The sequence below is a fragment of the Condylostylus longicornis genome, unplaced genomic scaffold (genome assembly GCF_029603195.1).
Source record: "Condylostylus longicornis isolate FDR11 unplaced genomic scaffold, ASM2960319v2 ptg000040l, whole genome shotgun sequence".
NCBI lineage: Eukaryota > Metazoa > Arthropoda > Insecta > Diptera > Dolichopodidae > Condylostylus > Condylostylus longicornis.
The window spans coordinates 16,571,239-16,592,723 of NW_026578009.1; the positions used below are offsets into that span (position 1 = coordinate 16,571,239).

A 21,485-nucleotide genomic window follows, 5' to 3' on the forward strand; every position below is an offset into this window, starting at 1 on the left:
GTGTCAACTCTGTGATACCCGTACGAATTTGTTATCCTATGTGCGAGTTATGAATGTCCCTTCATAATGAATAGTTGATTATGGGACAGACTATGACTTTAAGTTGCCATATTACCATATTAATTTATGCAAAATTTCAGTACCGCGTACTTTTTGTGCACAAAATTTTAATAATTTTCAATATTTTCTAAGATGTGGCCAAATTACTTTTGGTGTTGTACGGCAGCGACAAGGAGTCAAGAAATTCATCGATTTTTGTTACACATAACAGCACTAATAATACACTTATTTTCACGACATTTCTATATTTTAATTCGAATAATTTCTGAGATAATGCCAAATAACTTTTGTAGTTGTATGACAGCTACCAGAAGGAGCTAAGCAATTTTAACGAGTTTTATCAAAAACATAGACTCTACTAATATATTCGTTTTTGTGAAATTTCTATATCACAACTTTTATATTTTCTGAACATACGCTCGTTCGGATATAAAAATATCTTGAAATTTTTATAAAATTATAAGTTTTTCATAACGTTGTTGTAATTAATTTCTATTATGAAGAAAATGAATTTTTTTAAAATTGTTCGATACGGTAATTCAATATTTTTGTGGTTTAATTAAAAGTAAAAGTTATTTGTTCAAAAAAATATAGTTATAGTTCGATAGTCAAACTTTGAAATGTGCCAAATGTCGGGAAAAAATTTCTAGAACCCTTAATTGGCATCAAAGCATTTTTAAAAATTAGTACAAGTATTTACTTATTACCGAAATCAAATTTTCAATCAAATGCAAAAATATTTTTTTTTTTTTTTAAAAAAAGAGAAAAAAGTGCTTATTGGTTTGATTCTGTCCGTAAGTCTACTTATAAAACATTTGCTCCTTCTAAATTGGAAATCTGGAATTCATATACAAATTCATAGGATCTTTGCTAGAAACTTATTCTTGTAGAAGAAAATTTTATCTGCTTTCTAAAAGCTCTAGCCCCTCAAAGTCCTAAAAACTCCATTTTTTGACTATTTATTGCGACATACTTCTACGGTGGTGCAGTATAATTGAACGTAGAAAAACAATAATAAATTAAATAGTAGATTATTTTTAAAAACAGTATTTTCACTTGTTCAAATTAAAATATTAAAAAATTTTGAAAAAAAGTGCTTATTAGTTTCACTCTGTCCGTCTGTCTGTCCGTGTGTCTGTTTACAAAACTTCTACACCCTTGAAGATATAAACCTGAAATTTTATATGTACATAGATCTTTACTAGAAACTAATTTCCGTAGAACATAATTTTTACATATCTGCCCCCCTCCCAAAACCCTAAAAATGACATTTTTTAACTACTTACTGTAGTAAAACCATATGCATTTTTTAAACTTTACAAACGCAGAAAAGCAGTGGGTTGCTTCTTTTATCACGGCATACTACTCTTGAACTTTAAAAAAACAAAATGGCGGTTAAAATTTACCGCTATATAAAATCTGTTTTCAAATTTTAGATGTTGTTTTTCCCCTAGACCCCGGTTAAATTAATAATTCTTCTAGACCCCAGGTAATATTAATTTCAAGAGGTAATTCCTCTTGAAATTTGCAAAATTTGAATTTTTGATGCCTTATATTTCCGAAACCTTAAGCTTTTTAAAATTTTTATAAACGCAAAAAGCTAACGGTAAATTCCATGACATTAAAAATTATAATTATTTTTCTTAACCACCCAACTAATTCTTAAAATCGAGCATTATGTTAACCTCTCTTTAAATTAATTTTTGCTTTAATTCAAAGACTGTATAAATCGTTCATCCTAAATATATGATCCAATCCTAGAAATAGTTTCGTACATGAATGAAAACAATTTTAATAGTGTGATAGATATACTAGACTGTGTTTAAAAGCAGTATTTTCACGAATTATTGAAGGGAAAAATGCTACAATACAAACCATTGGTTTGACCCAACTTTATTAATACAACTTTAATAATAAATTATTATTTCAAAAAAAATTGTATATTCGTACAAAAATTATAGGACACGTGTTAACATTCTATGCGTAATTTCTCTATTATCAACGTATTATTTAAAGTCAGGATCAAGAGAAATTTTTAGATACGGATTTTTTCGGCTGTTCTAGAAAATGAAGATCGTCAAAAGACATTATAGACATGATTTGTCAAAATATTGGTTTTTGTTAAACCTATGCACTTATCTTATTCTCATTCATTCAACTGGCTTTTGCAGTGCTTCAAATAAAAGCAACAATTTACAATATAAAATTTAAAATGGCGAATTACAAAAGAATATTGAAATAGTAGGTATAAAAAAAATTTTTTTAGTTACACTGTTACACTTTCATAATCCCAACCCAATAATTTTTATTTCTTACATTTTGGTGCTCTTTATTTCTTAACAAAAAATTCAGGGAAAGTTTCAAAATATTAAAAATTATTGTTAAAAAGCTCAGGTCATAACAAAGGAAAACCCTCAAAATAGCCACTTACTAATAATATTTAGGTTTCTTTTGATAAAAGACCACTAAAAAATGAGATATCAACTGAAAGATACAACAATAACAGATCAACAATAGCAACCAACAATCAATAAATTACGGCAAACCGAGGTGCTTTTAAAAGGAAACTTTTTATTATATTTGATTAAGATTTTTGTGCTTTTTTTTTTCTTTTAGACTCTCATAAACTCTATCCGTAGCCAATCGACTTATGCACACTTTAATTGGTTAATGGACAAGCTGGTATAGTAAAGTTTTTCATTTGTCAGTTTGTTTATTTGTTTGTTTGTCATTTCACTCTAGATGTGAAACAACAACACAACAAAATCAGTTCAAGGCATCAGCAGACTTCAACATTTCGCCTATAATTCAAAATAAATTTTTTATTCGTTATTATTTTGTTAGTTTGTGTTTATCATATTTCACTGCTGGCGCATTTCATTTAGCGTGTATTTATTTTGGTGTTTTTATTCGCTTTTGTGATTTTAGGTTTATAGTAGATTTGTTGTTCTGATGGTGGTAGTGGTGGGTAATTCATGGTTCGCGCGTGTTCTCCGCTCATTATTTTTGTTTTGGTTTTTATCTGTTCTCATTTAATTTTTGGCTTTGAAGGTACAGACGTCGCGTCGCACAATTTTTCACGTTTATTTTTAATTCTTTATTTTTTTTCACTTTTTGTGAGCTTTCGTATAAATTTAGTTTTTATATAAAAGATTTGTTATTAAAAGCTGAAAAAATACAATAAAATTATAAGCAAAGCAATGGACAATAACATCAGAAAAAGAAGTTCATAACTAACGAAAAAGAAAGCAAAACTTGAATTAAGAAAAGTTTTTAGACCGGGTGAAGAGATCGATTGCTTTATTTGGTAATATGATTAAAACAAGGCATATATCACCTTTTCTTTATATTGTTGCTTATGCCATTTTGTTTTCTGCTTAAAATATAAGTCACTTATACGTAATAACTTATGTAGTCGCAACTATAAATTACAATCTGAAATTTAAAATTGGTCCGAAAATGTTTGTGATGTCACAGACTAAAACAAAACGTAAAAGGAAAAAACGTAAGAAATATAAAAATAATTTTGTTTAGAAATCTTAATAAAATCTTGAAATCAACAAAATTAAGTAAGTTGATATTTCTATCTCTCTTGCACTTGTAAGTTTAAATTACTTTTTAATATTACTGAGAAATAAAGTTTGGAATGAACTTCACGGAAAATTCAAAAATTTAATTAACATTTTATAAACATTTGATATATCGATCTTTGAATATTTTATGGGAATTGCCTTTAAGGCATAGCACTATCTTAAAAACTGTATTGCGATATTCTGTCTGAATAGTTATGAAGCACTAAACTAAAAAATTTCGCAATAACTGATCACATATTTTGTCCATAAATGCTCACTGCTTTTTTGCGACTGTGTGCTTTAAAACAGATACCTTCTAAAGAATCACAAAAAAGACTGATTCAGAAAATTTTACAATTTAATCCTGCTAATAAAGCCATTTATTGCAGAGATCTATACTCCTAGTTCTGTTAAAAAAAGAAAGTTCAACTTTGCGAAACCTATTTTCAGTTTTCATTCATCGGCTTTATTTTGGAAATTCATAAAACAAATCAAGTTTAACAATAAATAAAGTTGGATAAAACCTATAGTTTGTAATGTAGCACTTTTTCGGTTCAACAAGTGAAAATAGTGCTTTCAAAAGCAATCTAGCTATGTACTGCATTTTTAAAATTTCCTTCGTTTATATACGAAATATTAAAAAGATTACATATATTTAGGATGACAAATGTTCGAATTTACGGTTTAATTGCATGAGTTAAGAAAAATGATTATATTTTTGAATGACATGGCGTTTGCTGTGAACTCTCTTCATTTATAGAAATTTGGAAATATTAGATGAAAAAATTCAAATTTTACATTTTGAGAAGCGATAGCTTATGACGGAGTGCTGGTGAAAAACAAAAAAAATTTCTTCTAATGAAATGAACAATTTATCAGTATTTTGAAGATGTTCAAATTTTTGGCTGTAACAACTTATACGGTCCGTAAGAAACACGATATCAAAAATTTTTGGAAAAAACGGATTTAAGACAGCGGCAAATTTTAATGGCTACTTTGTTTTTCTAAAGTTCAAATATGGTATGCCACTGTAGAAAAAGCCAACCGCTACTTTTCTATGTTTGCAAAATTTGAAAAATGCTTATAGATTCACTGCAATAAATAGTTAATTCAAAATGATATTTTTAAGATCTTGGCGGGCCATAAATAGTTACTAGAGAATGGGAGATAGGTAAACATTTTCTTCAACGGAAATAAGGTTGTAATAAAGACCTATGTACGTATGAAATTTCCGCTTTCTATCTGCATAGGTAAAGAAGTTTTGTCAACATGTCCACGAACGGTGAATTGAGCACTTTTAATTTTTAAGCACTTGAATAAGTATTTTTTTTTTTAATTTTTTAGAAAAATGCTAAAAATAATTAGCAATCGCGAAAAAACTTTCCTTTTATTCTTTTTAAATACGTAGCGTTTCTGATTAACTGCCTATTAAATGGTACTTTCTTTCTTCAAAATTTGGTCATTAATCATTATGAAATAAAAAAGAATTGAGTGAATTTTTTTTTCAAATTTTAATCTTTTGTAATAAATAAAATAAAAGGTGGGAACCATCAATTCTTTTAGTTAAAAAATGGCGCTTAATTAATGCAATTGCGTTATTTTTTCATGATTGGTTTTTAATTTTATTTAGAGGAAAAAGTAAAACAAAACATGAGAAAACTCATTGAGCTGCTATTAGAAATAATTTTTTTTTTCATTGAACTTAATTTTTTGGCCATTTTGTATTTAAAATTTTTAATTCTTATTTGTGCAGATTAATTTTAAGACTAAATTGATGAATTCATTATATAACATTTATAGATTAAGTTTATTTTAAATCTTCAGTTGCCATCTCTCACCATATTTGAGAGTCACGCGCATTTAATGACATTAAAAATTAAATGTGAATGGTATCTTATGAAATATTTCACGAGATGTTATATAACAGTGGTATATTGGTATTGAGAAAAACAATTATATATTTCCAAAACGCTTTGTGTAAACAAGGCAACAAAAAGTTCCTTTAAAAATTACATTCCTAGTTTCCTAGGTTTTTTAACAAGTTTAAAGAAAAAGATATATTTTTCTTTTAACAACGAAAAAGCCTGAATTTATCCTTAAATTTTTGATAAGGAGGAAAAATAATAAAGTCAAAAGTAAATATGTTGAAATTGCGATATAGAGACGTAAATGTTGAACGCTGTTGAATAAGGAGTTGAAAGATTTTAAAGCATTTAATTTTTCTATAAACTTAATTAAAATTAAGTATTACAAATTGAGTGTACATAAATTTTTTAATTGAGACCACTATATGTATAAGATGAGCAGACCGTCCTCAAGTCATAAGACGCTTATGCAATTAAGTTTATTTTAAACAAAATTCAAATTAAGTTTAAAATTCAATTAATATTCTTAAACTTTACGTTAAAAGCAAACTGAACTTATGCACTTTTATATATTTTTTTCTTTCTTTGTAAGTCATGAAATATTCTAAAAGAGGTTGAATCTACTTGTTAGAACATGCATTTTATTTTTGTTTCATATATTGAATTTCTGTAGTTTTTTGACTTTATACAAAGCAATGAGGTCACTCACTAAGTTATTTAAATTTTGATTTTTATTAGCTTGTCTTTCTGTGGATGCTTTTTGTGAAAGCCAATTTAGTTGCTTAATATTCGTCACTAACTTATTGCATATAAATTAACAATCGTTGCATTGCGCATAATAAAAAAACAATTTATAATAAATGAAAATAAGTTCTTTTTGTAAGTATAAAAATCTATTTTAGTTATTTATGTCACATTGCGGATTTGGTATTTTGTAGTTGACAGTTTTAAATGATTTAATTCGCTCTAAAGAGCTCAGAATTGACAAATATTTTTGTCGGTTTAACTTACTGATTATCGATTTAGTATGATGTAGTTTGTAGTATTAATTTTACTTTAAAATTAGAATTTGCTTTTCGAAAATCTTAATCCTTTAATTAAAGATTTATTAACCTTAATAGATGATTTAGTTAAAGGCTGCTATAATATACGTTTAAATGCTCATGAAACATTTTTAATTTTTTAACTCATAAATTTTTATTAAAATGTAGAAAACTGTTCCTTGCTTTATAGTTAAGAAAATAAGGAAATAAAAAAATGTTCCACATCGACGTGGAATTTTTTACGAATCACATAACCTACCTTATACACAATGCGGTCGGTTAAAATATTTTGATGGCCACAAGTTTATTGGTATAAATAAAAACATTACCAAATAAGAAACAATTTATTTGTAATCTGCTATAAATATTTCTTAGTTCCTCCAAAAATTTTTGAATTTGGCTAAAAAATATATATGTACAAATTTATTTTAGCTCATTCAGAAATTTATTTTATTTTCATAAACGGCTCAGAAATTATTATTTGAAAAGGTATAATTCTGAAACTATTTGAAATTATATTCAGAATTAAAATAAAGGGGTAGGTATAAAACGTATTTAATGTAAAAATTATCTATAAAGTGTAGTTGTCATGATGATTTCGGATATAATTTGGTCTGTTCTTTTTATTTTATAGATAAAATTTTTCTCAGTATACACTAAATTGAACATCGTTAGAAAAGGTTAATTAAAGACATTATTACAACTAGAGCAGTTGAACAATGAACTTATGTTAGGGTGATAAGAAATAGTTGAATACATAGACTATCGTCCATTTTATAATAAATATTATGAAATTAGAATAAAATACAGAAACTTCTTGGTTCAATAGAAATTTTTTTTGGTTTATGTTTAAAATTTTTAAATATTTTGTGATTTTATCATCGTTTTATCGTTTGGGATGCTAGAGACGCTGACTTTATAAGGTTCTAAAAGTTAAGTTTAAAAACTAAATTTTTCAACTTAAAATTTTAATAACAAAGTTTTTTTAATTTTTGAAAAATTTTAGAAATTATTAAAGTTTTTACAATTTGCAATTTTAAAATACGCCAGTAAGTTCCTATCAATCGAAAAATCATGTGTTGTAACACTTGGAAAAATGTTTTAAAAATCAAACAAAATATTTGAAATGACCGAAAATACTCACTTAATTCTATTATGAATTGACAAGCTAATGAGCAACAGTATAAAGTCATTACATTCAACATTGCTGTTTTGAGAGCTTTTAGGTGCCACTTGCAGCAAGGAAGTTTAAAATAAATGCATGTATTTGAATATAAAGATCAAATGGAAATCAAGCTTTTCTGTATTTTTTTTTTCCTGCAGCATGCATAATACTTAACTACATATCTTTTCTCCATATTTTTGTTTAAATGCGAAAATATGCAGCTGTCACAAATATTTTACCAAACTGAGTAAAAATTGACTGAAGCACTTTATTGTGAATATGCATAAATTACAATATCATTTCTCATTTTAAATGCAATTGAAATAAAGTCCAGTAATTTTATACTTACATATATAAATATTTTATGAGCAGTTTTTGCATTTAAATACAGAAACATTAAATTTATTTAAAAGCTATTGCCGAACATGCATTATTTCAGTCTATATTTTAGCAAAATTGAATTATAGTCAAAGTCGAATCTAAAAAAAATCTATTTAAAGTATCTCTTTCAACATTTTGATTTTTGTTTTTTATATAAGTAACAAATTTAAATAGATTAAATAAGTGAAATTTTCTAAATTTTTCATATACAATGCAAGAACGAGTTGTGTGAAGCACTTGATTTTCGTAGTGTATTTTAATGTAGATATCCAAGAGTGTTATATAAATTATAGTTATTTTGCTTTAAAAAAAAACAACATTTTTTAATTCAATTCATTTTTGTCACACATCATATTAAAATTTGGGTAGGCATGAAAATATAATTGAGAGATTATCTTATGCCGAAAAATAATATCAATCGAATAAGCCATCATTTGTAACCTGACAAACAACCATTAAAATGTGCTACTATTTTTGTTCTTCATCTATTTGTTTGTCATCTGTATATATACAAAGAATTGGCTTGGTATCGTTGCACGTACATTTGTATACAATATAAATGCAGTATTATGCCTACATTGGACTATAATTAACTTACAACCTTATTTCTTACTCTAAAATTGACTTAGTAACTTCTAAGCAAATAAATATATGGCATTAAAAAAATCGTCCCTATAAAAACACATGCGAATAAAAACAATAAAAACTGAGCACAAATAGAAAATCATAACTCTTTAAAAACTGTATGAAAAAGAAATAACTAAAGGAAAAAAAAATCTGTCCACCTACACTTACTTATTTCAAAGTGTTATTATAGATGCTGTGTCTGCAGCATACTAAATATGGTTTAACATGTATCCTATATTCGTATAAATTTTGTTTACTTTTCTTTTCTTGCTGTTCTTTCCGAAATACGTTACAAGTATCGGTGATATTGCTACTGTTACTGAAATTCTAAACAAAAACATCATTGCATTCAATTTGACAGCCTTATTGCTTAGATTGTAATGTTTCCTGTCTTACAGATCATACACACGTAGTTAAAAAGTTACCTACTGATGACATTATCTTAAAAATTTAATCATTTTGTTATGATTTTCACACATACAGTGTTGTTCTACGTATGTAGGTTGTAAGTTACATATACATATATTGTGATGTACTTAATAGATACCGCCTCACTATATTATAACAGTTTAAAAAAAAAAGATTGCTGAAGCGTTTAATTTGCGATAAAAATCAGCGATTTTTCATTTCATTTCATTTCATTTCTTTTTCACGTTGTTCATTTTTAGAATTGTTGTTGGATACACACGAATATTAAATCAGTAATGTTCTAAGAGCAAAAAATTAAATTTTCAATTGAATAAGTTTTTTAATTAAATTATGCTTTCTCAAACTAACTTTATGCTGATTAAAAAATTAGTTAAATCTTAACCAAAGATAGAATTCTAATTCAAATTCATTTCTTAAGTTCTGATTTCAAGAAAAGTCCTTTTAATGTTGAATTGCATCAATGTTCTTGTTTAGAATTCAAGACAGATAAAACATATTAATTGGCAGCTTCATGTGTTATATCAAGTAAGTAAACCTATTCTTCAGTGTTTGTAGAAAGTTTTCACACTCAGATGAAATTTGCTTTAATACATTTTTTATAGCAGGACTGCGGTTTTTAAACAAAATATGTTTGTATTACATTTTAAGACGTCGTAGTAATGTGGACTTCAATTCCTCAAATTATTTTTAGACTTAAAAACTATTTCGAGATCACCGTGATATTTTGAGATTTTTCATTGTTCTGTACTGTATATACTTTGTTTTATTGTTAAATTTACCTTTTGATCACCAAATCTCATTTGACGTCTTGCATTTCGACTAACATTCATTCGGCATAAAAACATTCTACGTTCACCTTCAAGATTTGATATGGAATTATGTTGGCTATGATGTTGACCAGGTGGCTGTGGAACATTACGATTTAATTCAGCTTGAATAGGTCCATGATCCTGTTTGTCAATGATATCGTAAACTGAATCACCATGTATAAGTAAATCCTCCTACATTAAATATAAAATATATTATAAGATTAGCTTCTAAAACGACTACAATAGAAAATTTTACTTTTTTTATTAAAAAAAAATTTAAGAAAATTTAATAATTAATTTCATTTTTAATTTAAATAAAACTAATTAAAAAATTAAATGATTGCAAATGCAAAACTCACAAAAAAATTTCAAACGTAGTCTTTTTTTCTGATTTCTTTTTACTGAATTTTGGTTTCAAAAGTAGATCTCATTCATTTTAAAAGGCTTTGTATATAGTGAGTAACGTTTCAATACAGATACAAAATTGGACTTAAAATATTTTTAATTTGTTAAAGGTCAAATTTTATTTAAATGTTAAAAAACAATACGTATGGTTTTAACAAAGGAATGAAAAATGTTTGGGTAAAATAAGAACTCAACTTTATTGAATCTTCAAATTGCATTTCAAAAATTGTCAGTGCATTTAACCGGCAGACATCGTATATTCTTCGTATGAACTCGAAATCAAAACTTTCACATTAATCGTTTAATTTGCCCGAAATGGAAAAGTTTTCTCGAATAGATTTGCAGTGCAGCACATGTATTTGCAATAAAGCATTCTTGAATGATGCAACATCTAGATACGCTAAAAAATGTAAAAACATCGTTCAGGTACAATGCTATAGAGCATAAAGACTAGTTAATATAGTGTTTTTACATGAACCTAAATTATATACATGCGTACATGTACAAATTCATATTCGAATTCAAAATATTTTGTAAATTGCAGTTTCTCACCACAGAGTAATGTTTTTCGAAAAAAAATTCTTAGTAAATTTCAGGATCAAAAAATTCTGTAACTTCCTTAAGATTATGTTTTATATGAATGGTAAAACGTGCTTTTGTTTTAGGTACACAAAAAATCAAGTCATTTTGAGCTTAAATTAAGTAATTTTAGCTTTCATTATTAGATTTATCTAGGTCATCTTTTAAAATTAATCTCACTTAAAAATTTTATTTTACATGTAAACACATAAAAATCGAAATAAATAATAAATATCGTAATAAATAATAAAATATTCAATAGAAGTTATAAATTGTGTGCTGGTGCATATTATACTACATACATATGTACCTACATATACACACAAAATACGAACTTTATTCATTACCTTTTCCAAACTGCAATATACCGCTGCATTATGACTAATCGCTTGCCGTTTAACATTGTATATATGTATATATACACGATTGCATAGTATTTTTCATTACTTAAATTGCTTACTTGTGAATAGAGTAATCTTATGAGATATAAACTAAAGAATTACAAGCACTCCAATCAAATATTCGTAAGTTATAAATTTCAATAAAAGTCCAATTACCAATGGGTGGTAATGACAGAGAATAAATTACAAAAAAAAAGAAAAAAAAAATGTTAAAGTGAACCGAAATGAAAATTGAAAGGCTTACAGTTTGAAAAGCAAAATATTTAGAAGAAAATCTAAAACCAAAAATTTTAAGTACATTTTGTTTTTAAATAAATTTATTAATAGACACATACCAAATCAATAATTAGACTTGAAAATTATAAGTAAATAATTCGAAAGTATTCGAAATTTATAAAATTTCCAAAAAGTTAACAACAACTCACACTTTTTCTTCTTGTTGTGGGACTGAGGACCTTTAGTGTTTCTCGTTGCATTTTCTGTGGCTTGCTTGTGGCGGATCCCTATTTATTTTTATTTCTGAATAACTGGAAAGTTTCAGTGAAATACACTTCTATATTTCCAACTGCGAATGACTTTACTCTCACTCGATTGGTGTTAAACTACTTTATATTGGCGGTAGATCTTACTTTCTTTACCTTATAGTTAAAATTATGATAGACAAAACTATAAAATTACGTAGTGTTTCTTCTACATCCGTCGGAATAGATTCAATTCGAAATTTTTATTTTAGGTTTTAAAATTTTCGAAAATACATATTTCCTCTACTCTAGGTTAAAAGGTTTTTATAAATTTTATAGTAATGTTTTAGAGAGAACGAGCGAGAATTATAAAAAATTATTAAATTTATGATTTAGTCAATCATATCAAAGACCACAATTTAAATGTGTATGAAATAATAATTAAAAGTTTTCTAACTACGTTAGTCCTAGCACAAAGTTATTGTTGCGTTGTTTTTATATACTAAAATTTCAGTTTTCTGTTGTAAAAAAAGGCTTGGTAAATTGACACTCAATGATATTTAAAATGAAAAATTTTAAGTCATGGTTGAGTATATTGAGTTGTACTTTAATTTTCATTTGTCGTATCGCGATTTTCATTTAGATGTTGTTTTGATATTCCGATGTCTTAATAATAAAAAAAAAGTAATTTTCATCTCAATATACAAAAAAATTGGGTGTTAATTTTCCTTTTCAAATTTTCTTTTTTTCTTAATTTATTTTTCGTATTGATGATAATTTATGATGATTTTAATAGAAATAATGGTTTTACTGCTATAACAAGTCGAATTTGCAAATTTCGTTGAAATTGATCCTCTTGTCTTTTATTTTCCATTTTGTTTTCTTTTTTTGAAGTTTAAGAATAATACCCTAAAATTGGTATTACTGTTACCGCCAGCCAACATATTGAGTGAAATATTAACATTTAAAAAATATTAATTAAGTTTTAATTTGCAGCATGTCTCTGTCAATTTATAAGTAAAACTGTTGATGTGCATATCAAAAATAACAAAGTAAATTGCTAATAAAATGATTATTAAAATACCTTACAGCAAAATGCTGTCCTACATTCTACTGCATGTTATATAGAAATATAGTACTGCCCTGTTAAAGACGAGCTTTTACATATCGATAAATGTTTTTTTCATGACAGGTGCAATTACCCTTAGAAGTATGACGGTTTCATGAAAGTCAATTTTATGGCAGAAGAATCTCTGTCATCGAAACTTGTCTTCGAGACGAACTCTCATCAAAATTCAGTAGTTTTTATTAAATTCTTTGTATTGAAATATTAAGTAACAAAATAACGAATTTTTTTAATTTTGCGAATGCGATATCTTTAGCGACTGTGAAATGGCATAGACAAATCACAATGATAAAATGGCTGTTGAAATGAATCCCTACGGAAAAAAAAAACAAATGTAAATATCTTGCTGTAAATTACTTTATATGTCAACTACAATATAATTAGTAGTATTGTCACACCATTTTCATGCTTTCTAAAATTTTCATTCTCTCAAAGGTATGTAGTAATAAGAAATAATATAAGGATAAGATTATATGTAAAGCTTCGGTTCATTTAAGTGCTTTTGGTTTATTAAGGGATAATGTGTAAAAATATCGCCTCACGAAATTCGTAAAATTTGAATTTTTTAGTGCCACTTATTTCTGAAACTGCAAGCTTTTTTGAATTTAAACAACAGCAAAGATGTACCGGTAAATGTTTTACCATTAAAAATTATAATTATTTTTCTTAACTTACTTATTCAACCGTTAAATTCAACTATCATGATAATGTTTCATTAAATTTTTTTCTTTCCTCATTCTATGTGTATGCATTACATTTTTATGTTCAATAAAAGCAAGTTATAAAAGGCAATAATTTCACAAAAATGCAGTAAAAGTACTACTTTTCAAACAATTGCAACCCTTTTGTCAAAACCTGAATATATAATTTGGGGTCGGTTATGTGCTGATTACAGTAGATTGTTTCAAATAAATATAGTGCAAATTATCCATTATCTGTATTGAAATCTTCTTTAAAGTTTATATTCTTTAAAAGATAAAGTTTTTTTAAACTGTTATTTAATATATAGAATAAATCTTAAAATATCTTTGATTGTACTACAAACTGCTTATCAATTGAAATTGCAAAAGTATTTTTTATAAGAAAACACTTTAGCACTTCAATTAAGTAAAAACTCTTGAGATTTCTAACATAAAACCTTAAATATTATGCAAACCCGTTTACATCAATTTTAAATAAAGTTAAAATCGGAAAACATACATGAAAAATTAAGTTAAAAAATAAATTTTTGACAATAAAAATAGATTTTTTTTCTTTTAACGGTTTAAAATGCACTTCATAATTTCTCTTTTCAGTAACGCGCACGCAAATGTAAATAAACATTGGTACAACAAGTACCAATTGAAACACATAGCCAAGCCAAATTCATATGAAAATTGATTTGTGTATATGAATGTAAAACATACACGTATGTTTGTACAATTGTTCGTATATTTAGATTGAAGTGTTTACCATAATTGCTAAAGACCAACTGATTAGGCTTTACACACCAAATTTATTTTATACCTTACCCCTTTGTTGCCGGAGAATAGAAATATACGAAATCTGTTGCTAAATTGCTGTATCTTCTTGAAAAACAACATTTTTTGGGATTCGGTTGTATAAGAGTTTAGGGACCCGATATTTATAAGTATTGTTCAGTTTTCTACGACTATAATCAAAAGTATAAGTGAAAGTATATTCTTTATTTGTAAACAAATTTTTTTTACATTTTTTCTTAAAAATAATAAAAACAAAATACATAAAACTTTAAGTTATGTGAATCAGACAAACACCAAAAAAATTAACAAAATCGACTTCGACTTTTTTCTTGCTTTACAACATTGACCGGTTGCACTTAGATACTCAATACGACTGCAAAAATAAATGACACAAACCTCGATCAAATATGCGAAATAATGAAGTATCATCATAGTTAAAACTGAATTTTAATGAACATTTACGATTTTTAAACGATTGAAAGTTGGCGATACTTGAGGGTAGAGTCAGTCAACAAAGGGTTAATGTCAAACATTTGGCAGATAATGTTTAAATATTTTACTAACTATACCTGATCGAGCCAAAATTTTAGAAAAATTTAGTTTGTGCCGTATTGTGTTTGAAAATATGACAAAAAATCTGATGAAAATCGTATATAGTTTTCTATTTTTTTCATCAGATTTTATTTGTTGTGAGACATAGCTTATACACATTAGATTTTCACCAGATTCAGATTTAATATATAAGATTTAATCTCATATTAATTCACATATCGAGAACGTCGATCATTAGAAACTTTTTGCGATTTTGCCCCAAAATCATTTAAATTATGAAATTATGAAAATATTTTAACGCAAATGTGAAATTTCTGTTATGTTATCTCATATATTGATTAATTTAGTACTAAATTATCTTTTCTATGTTTGCAGATTTAATTATCGTCAAAAAAGTTTTTCAATTTTACTAAAATAATAATAAAAGTTTTAATTTCCTTTTAATCAGATTTGAGTTTTTTATCTTAACATGTATTTATTTATTTATTTTTCGGTTTAAGTAAGTTCTATTCGAAACAGAATAGATCTGCAATATACTATGCAATATACTATGCAGATATTGCAGATATTAGGCAGCAGCAAAGAACGGCATAACATGGGAGTACATACATTATACAGCAGAATTATGTTGGACAGGTTGTAAGTTTGTTAAAGGTAGGCGAATTTATGACTTGTTTTATATTCGCCTATTATTTTTTTTAAGTAAACACTCATTCGATTTTCATTTTGTTCTTTTATTTTTATTTTTTCAATTTAAATAATGTAATTTAGTATTTTTCCTTTCTTGTTTTTTAATACGTGTTGTTCTTAAATATTTATTTTAGTTTTATATTATTTTTTAAATTTATATTTTAGTTTCTTTTATATCTTTTTGTACACACGTATGTACATTCATACATACGAGTACATGCATATGTCATATGAACTAGCGACCCAATAATTTTGCAAGAAAGTGAATGTCCACAAATGAAGTATGCCGCTTACATGCATACATATAGAAAAATTTTAAGAGAACAGAAAATTTAAATTTGCAAAAGTTGCAACAATTTGATGTAGAGTAAGTAAATTTAAGGTAAGTAATTAAAAAAATAAGATTGTTGGAAAGCATTGAGAACTATTAAATTGTAAATGCTTTGTAAGTATGTTCACATATGTTATTGTATAAAGTCATATACAATATATGTGCATATGGGCACATATGTATTTACATACATAAATAATATAGATTAAGCTCGCCATAAATAAATCTAATGGACCATAAAGATTAATTAATAAGAATTAAATTTATAAATTATGCGAGCAGAAAAACAATAACAGCACTAAATAAAACGAAAGTATAACAAAAAAGAAAAAAAAAAGTTTTTAGATCTGAACGATAAAAGGACATGACTTTAAGATTTTATGAATGATTGAACTTTTGCACGAAAGCTTTAAAACAACAGTTATGTATATGGTTGTTTCATAGAACAAACAAACAAGTTATTAAAAACAACAGAAAATAAAGTCGTATTTCTCCGTAAACCTCATATTTATGGTAGAAACAAAAGGATTAAAAAGTCATATGGAGATATATACATACATTCACATGTACATGTACATATTTAGCAAATATAATAAATATTACGTAACACTTTAAGTACATTTTAGCGATTTTTTAATTTACTCATGACTAATGTAGTAGGTTTTGCATAAAATATCACAAGAAAATTACATAATCCTTTGACTAAATCTTCTTTTTTTTGATGAATTAACATTGAAATTTAAAGTCATACAAGGAAAGGTTCATCGTAAAACAAATTTTGAAAAAAAACGTACCCTTGAACTACTAAACACTTCCGTATTTGTAAATAAATAATGTCCATATTTTTTTAAATAATCGTGGTTGTTTCCGAAATTGAGTGAAATAAATTTGAAATTATTGAACGTTCGAGCGAATTTGAAACTGTTGTTCCATATTAGAGTCTTTGTTAAAAGAACTCAATTTAATTTTCGACACAATTTTCGGATAAAAAATTTTTAGAAACGAAGTAATCGAAAATTCATAACATTCGTTTAAATATTTGTGAATCGTTTATTTTTTAAATCAAATTGCAAAGTTATCAATATAGACATTTACATTTTACCTTAAATGAAGTCCAGGTAACTGTATAGTTTACTCAAAAAGCCAAATTCACTTTCAATACACATGTGAAAATATGTGAAATCTAGTACAACTATTTGTATTTTCTATTCGGTTGAACTTACTGTAAATTATTCCGCAAAAAATATTATTATCCCAAATATTATTGTTATCCCATACGTAAGCAGCAGAATTATCATCGCCTAAGAATTGATTAGGTAAGTTACTGAGAACTGAGAGCTCAGTTTGAGATTTTTTTTTATTTTTCTAGCTTAAGATTTTTGGATATCTTACTTTTAGTATCTTAGAAATTTTCTTTCTCATTATTTCATCATCCGTAGAAATTGTAGAATTGAAGCTCTACATAAACGAGTTTTTCACCGTTTCAAAATTCAACAGAGCACAAATTTTCCAAATAACATTAAATAGATAATGCATGAATCCGTTTAGTAGTTAAAATCCAATTTCAATTTTATATAAATTAAAAAAATTTAAAATATTTGCATTTACATTTTATAGTTTAAAAATCTAAATTACTATTCACTTGTGACAGTTTTATGTAATAAATTTTTAAACATATATGCACATGTAACGTTTGAGCGCTCTAAACGACATCTACCTCAATGGGACATCTAAGCGCTCTGAAACGACACCTACCTCAATGTGAGTATGTCAATGCCGATGTTGTACAGTATTGAAAATATTATAAATTTGTTTTTCAGTTATGAATTCGTAAACTCACTAAATGCGTAATATCTAAAGTAAACATTATGTCACATGTAATTGAAGTAATAACAAGAATTTCTATATTTATATCAAAATTTTAATATTTGTACTCTTAACATGTTGCCGATTGTATAACCAACTCGATACCAAATCCAAAATGTGCCATGTTATTTTACAAATAAAACGTATAAAATGTTAAACTGAGAAAGTGGGCTGGTGAAAATTCCATTTATTATATTTTCTTGCTATAGATCAATATGATTGAAATGTTTTTTACAGAGTGGAAAAAAAATTACATGCTTGCAAGTATATTAAAAATCATATTGCTCGTGTGATTAGAGATCTTTTTTTTAAGAAAAGCGAAATGGGAGGAGAGAAATTCAAAAGTAGAAAATGTTTAGTGAATTTTCACACTATTTTAAAAATTCTCTCTATAATTACCCATTTACACCGACAATAGTTCTTAAACATCAGGGTGGTAATTATGAAATAAATCGGACGTAAGATGAAGCTTTCAGTTTTTGATTTTTTATAAGTGTAATTATTAATAAATTTCATAATAAATAATAGACAATAAGAACCGCACAGAAAACAATTTATAAAGCAAAAGTTTAAAAAAGAAATTAAAAATAAATTTAGTGAAATTTTGAAAAGATTTTTTTACTTGAACATTTGAAAACGTGTTTAAAATCAAAATCCATCACTTAAATCATCAAAATTCGTCATTCAAACGTCATACTTCATCAAAATTATGAAAAAATGTGCAATTTTTGACAAATCGTAGTTTCTTAAAGTACAGCTTGATTTGTTCGCACATAATTTGTCACATTCGTAAATCCCCATTCCGAAATACTAGACATATTGCCTTCTTTTCATGTGACTGCTAAATAAAATTAATCTTAAAGATTTGGTCTAAACGAAATGAAACATTTCAAATTATCAATTTTCTTTTTCATGTAAAACGTTGATTAAAAGTTTTGAGGAATTTCCGATTAAAAATAAGTTTTCTGAACAGCTATAAAAATGAAATAGAAAAATTCATATGTGATTCCAAATTTTTGGTTTGATGCATACACTAGAAAAAAATTACACCATTTATCCATAATTCTAATGGATTTTTTACGATTGTATTGCTACAACTAGTTTGAACGAAAAACTGAAAGATTTTTGTTCTCATGCTTGGTATGAATTCTTTTTACAGTTTTAACAAACGCCTTAACTTATGTTTGAGAGTTTATGTTTGTTTCTACAGTATTAAAAATTATGCTTTTGAAAGAAATTAAAAAAGAATATTTAAAAGTGGACATGTAAAAACAATGTTTGTTTTTTTTCCTTTTAAAATTCAGAATTTGTAACTTGCACGTCTAAGGTTGATAAACTCTAAAAATATTAGAGTAATCTATGGGTTCCCCGGTTTTAATATTTAATACTATCCAATTTTTATTCACATTTGTTTTTCTTAAAGACTACGCAAAGTCCACATGAACCAGATTTAATGAATGGTTATTAAAAAACAATTTCAACGTGTATAAATAAATAGGAATATAGAAAATAAATGGAAGTCAGAAAGTTGACACAAATATTGCATGAAAAGTTCTTGTAAGTGTTTAATACATATAAGCTATGGCAATCTTTCTCTACTGCAACAACTGTGGCAATAGCATGCAGGAGTACAATTAATTCACTCATAATTCAAAGGATATTTGCTTTAAATATTCGTAAATGTTTTGATTAAAATATTTTTGATAGTTAATCAAATTTACGTGAATGAATCAAAGAATGTTTTGCATGTTTTTTTATTGTTTATATAAAGGGTAGGTGCTGCAATCTAAAAAGCAAAAACTACTCGACTACAGGAGAAAAATTCAAAAGTTAAAAATTCATTCACTAGCCAATCATGTAAAAACAAAACTTTTTATTGAACTATATTTCCCTTTTATAAACCATAGAGGCCCAGAATCAATATCAAAAAATTTCATACACTTTCACAGCTTTCTGTCTACTTTGTGACATTGATTTGAAGCAGTATTTTAATTTTTAGAAATTTTCACAGTTGTCAAAGCATTTTCATAATACACAACTGCAATAAACAGACAATAAACCCAATAAATAATTTCTATTATATTTACAATATTATGCATAAGTTTGTAAATTTTGATTGAAGATATAATGGTAGGTACGAATAGGTATATGTATATTTTTATATATACGTACATATAAATATATACTCGTATCAATGGTTCCCAACCTTTTTCAATTTGCGGCACCAAAAAATTATTTATGCATATTAACTTATTCTTAATGGGAAATTTATTCAACTCATCAATTCATTTTCAAAACATTAAAGTCTTTCGCATTATTTTGTAATCGGATAAGTCACATTAATACTTTAAAAGCCCTCCATTCACAATTTTCGTGTATGGATTTAGAAATAAATTGAATATGAATAAATTATTTATCATTCCAGTTACCGAAAACTTTTCATGAAAATTGTGAATTAAATTAAAGTTTAAATTATTGCGAACTTTGAACTAACAATCAGGGAAAAGGCCAAAAACAAAAAGAAGACAATTAGCTACTTGACACTTTTCTTGTCAAATTTATTTTGAATGCGTTGTTGTTAAATGTTTTAACATCACAATGAGTGGCACCACAAATGTTTATTATTAATAAAGTTGGGTCAAACAAATGGTTTGTATTGCACCACTTTTCCCTTCAAGAATTCGTAAAAATACTAATTTTAAACGCAGTCTAGTATATCTACCACACTAATAAAATATTTTCATTCATATACGAAACTATTTCTAGGATTGCATATATTTAGGATGAACGATTTATGCAGTCTTTGAAATAAAGTGAAAATTAATTTAAAGAGGGCTTATCATAATGCTCGATTTTAAGGGTTAATTGCATGAGTTAAGAAAAAAAATTATATTTTTTAATGCCACGGAATTTACCGTTAGCTTTTCCGTTCATAGAAATTTGAAAAAACTTGCGGTTTCGGAAATATAAATTGTCTAAAATTCAAATTTTACAAATTTCAAGATGCGGTAAGTTGAGATGGGTTGGAGATGGAAAAAAAATTTTTTCTAACGAAACAAACTATTTAGTAGTATCTAAAAGCTGTTAAAATTTCAGGCTTCTGCAGGCTGGGGTCTGGAAGAAAAACGACATCAAAAATTTGAGAAAAACGGATTTAGGTATCGGTAAATTTGAACGGCCATTTTGTTTTTTTTTTTTAAGTTTAACTATTTTTGTTTTTGTTAAAATATGCTGTGATAAGAGAAGCAAGCGACTGCCATTCTGGGTTTGAAAAATTTAAAAAATGCTTATGGTTTCACTGCAATAAATAGTTAAAAAAATGCCATTTTTAGGGTTTTGGAGTATACCTTTAGAGGGGGTGAGATAGGTAAAAATTTTGCTCTAAGGAAAAAGGTTTCTAGTAAAGATCTACGTCCATATAAAATTTCAGCCTTCTATCTTCAAGGGTGTAGAAGTTTTGTAAACATGTCCACGGACGGACAGACGGACGAACGATCGAAAGTACAGACAGAGTGAAAGTAATAAGCACTTGTTTTCAAAAAATTTTTGGAAAAGTACTAAAAATGTAGTAACCATTATGTCGATAAAATTTTGAAGTTTGTTTTGAAACAAAATTAACTTTGATGAGTTGTATTTGAAAAT

General features: G+C 26.5%; 1 protein-coding gene across 1 annotated transcript in view; it reads right to left on the reverse strand.

The window, feature by feature from the left end:
• LOC129609550 (uncharacterized) overlaps positions 1 to 21,485 on the reverse strand; it is a 168,630-nt gene that overhangs the window by 22,325 nt on the left and 124,820 nt on the right. Inside the window, exon 6 of the mRNA XM_055521527.1 lies at positions 9,922 to 10,143. Within this exon, the coding sequence (XP_055377502.1) occupies positions 9,922 to 10,143 (222 nt within the window). The remainder of the gene's footprint in view (positions 1 to 9,921; positions 10,144 to 21,485) is intronic.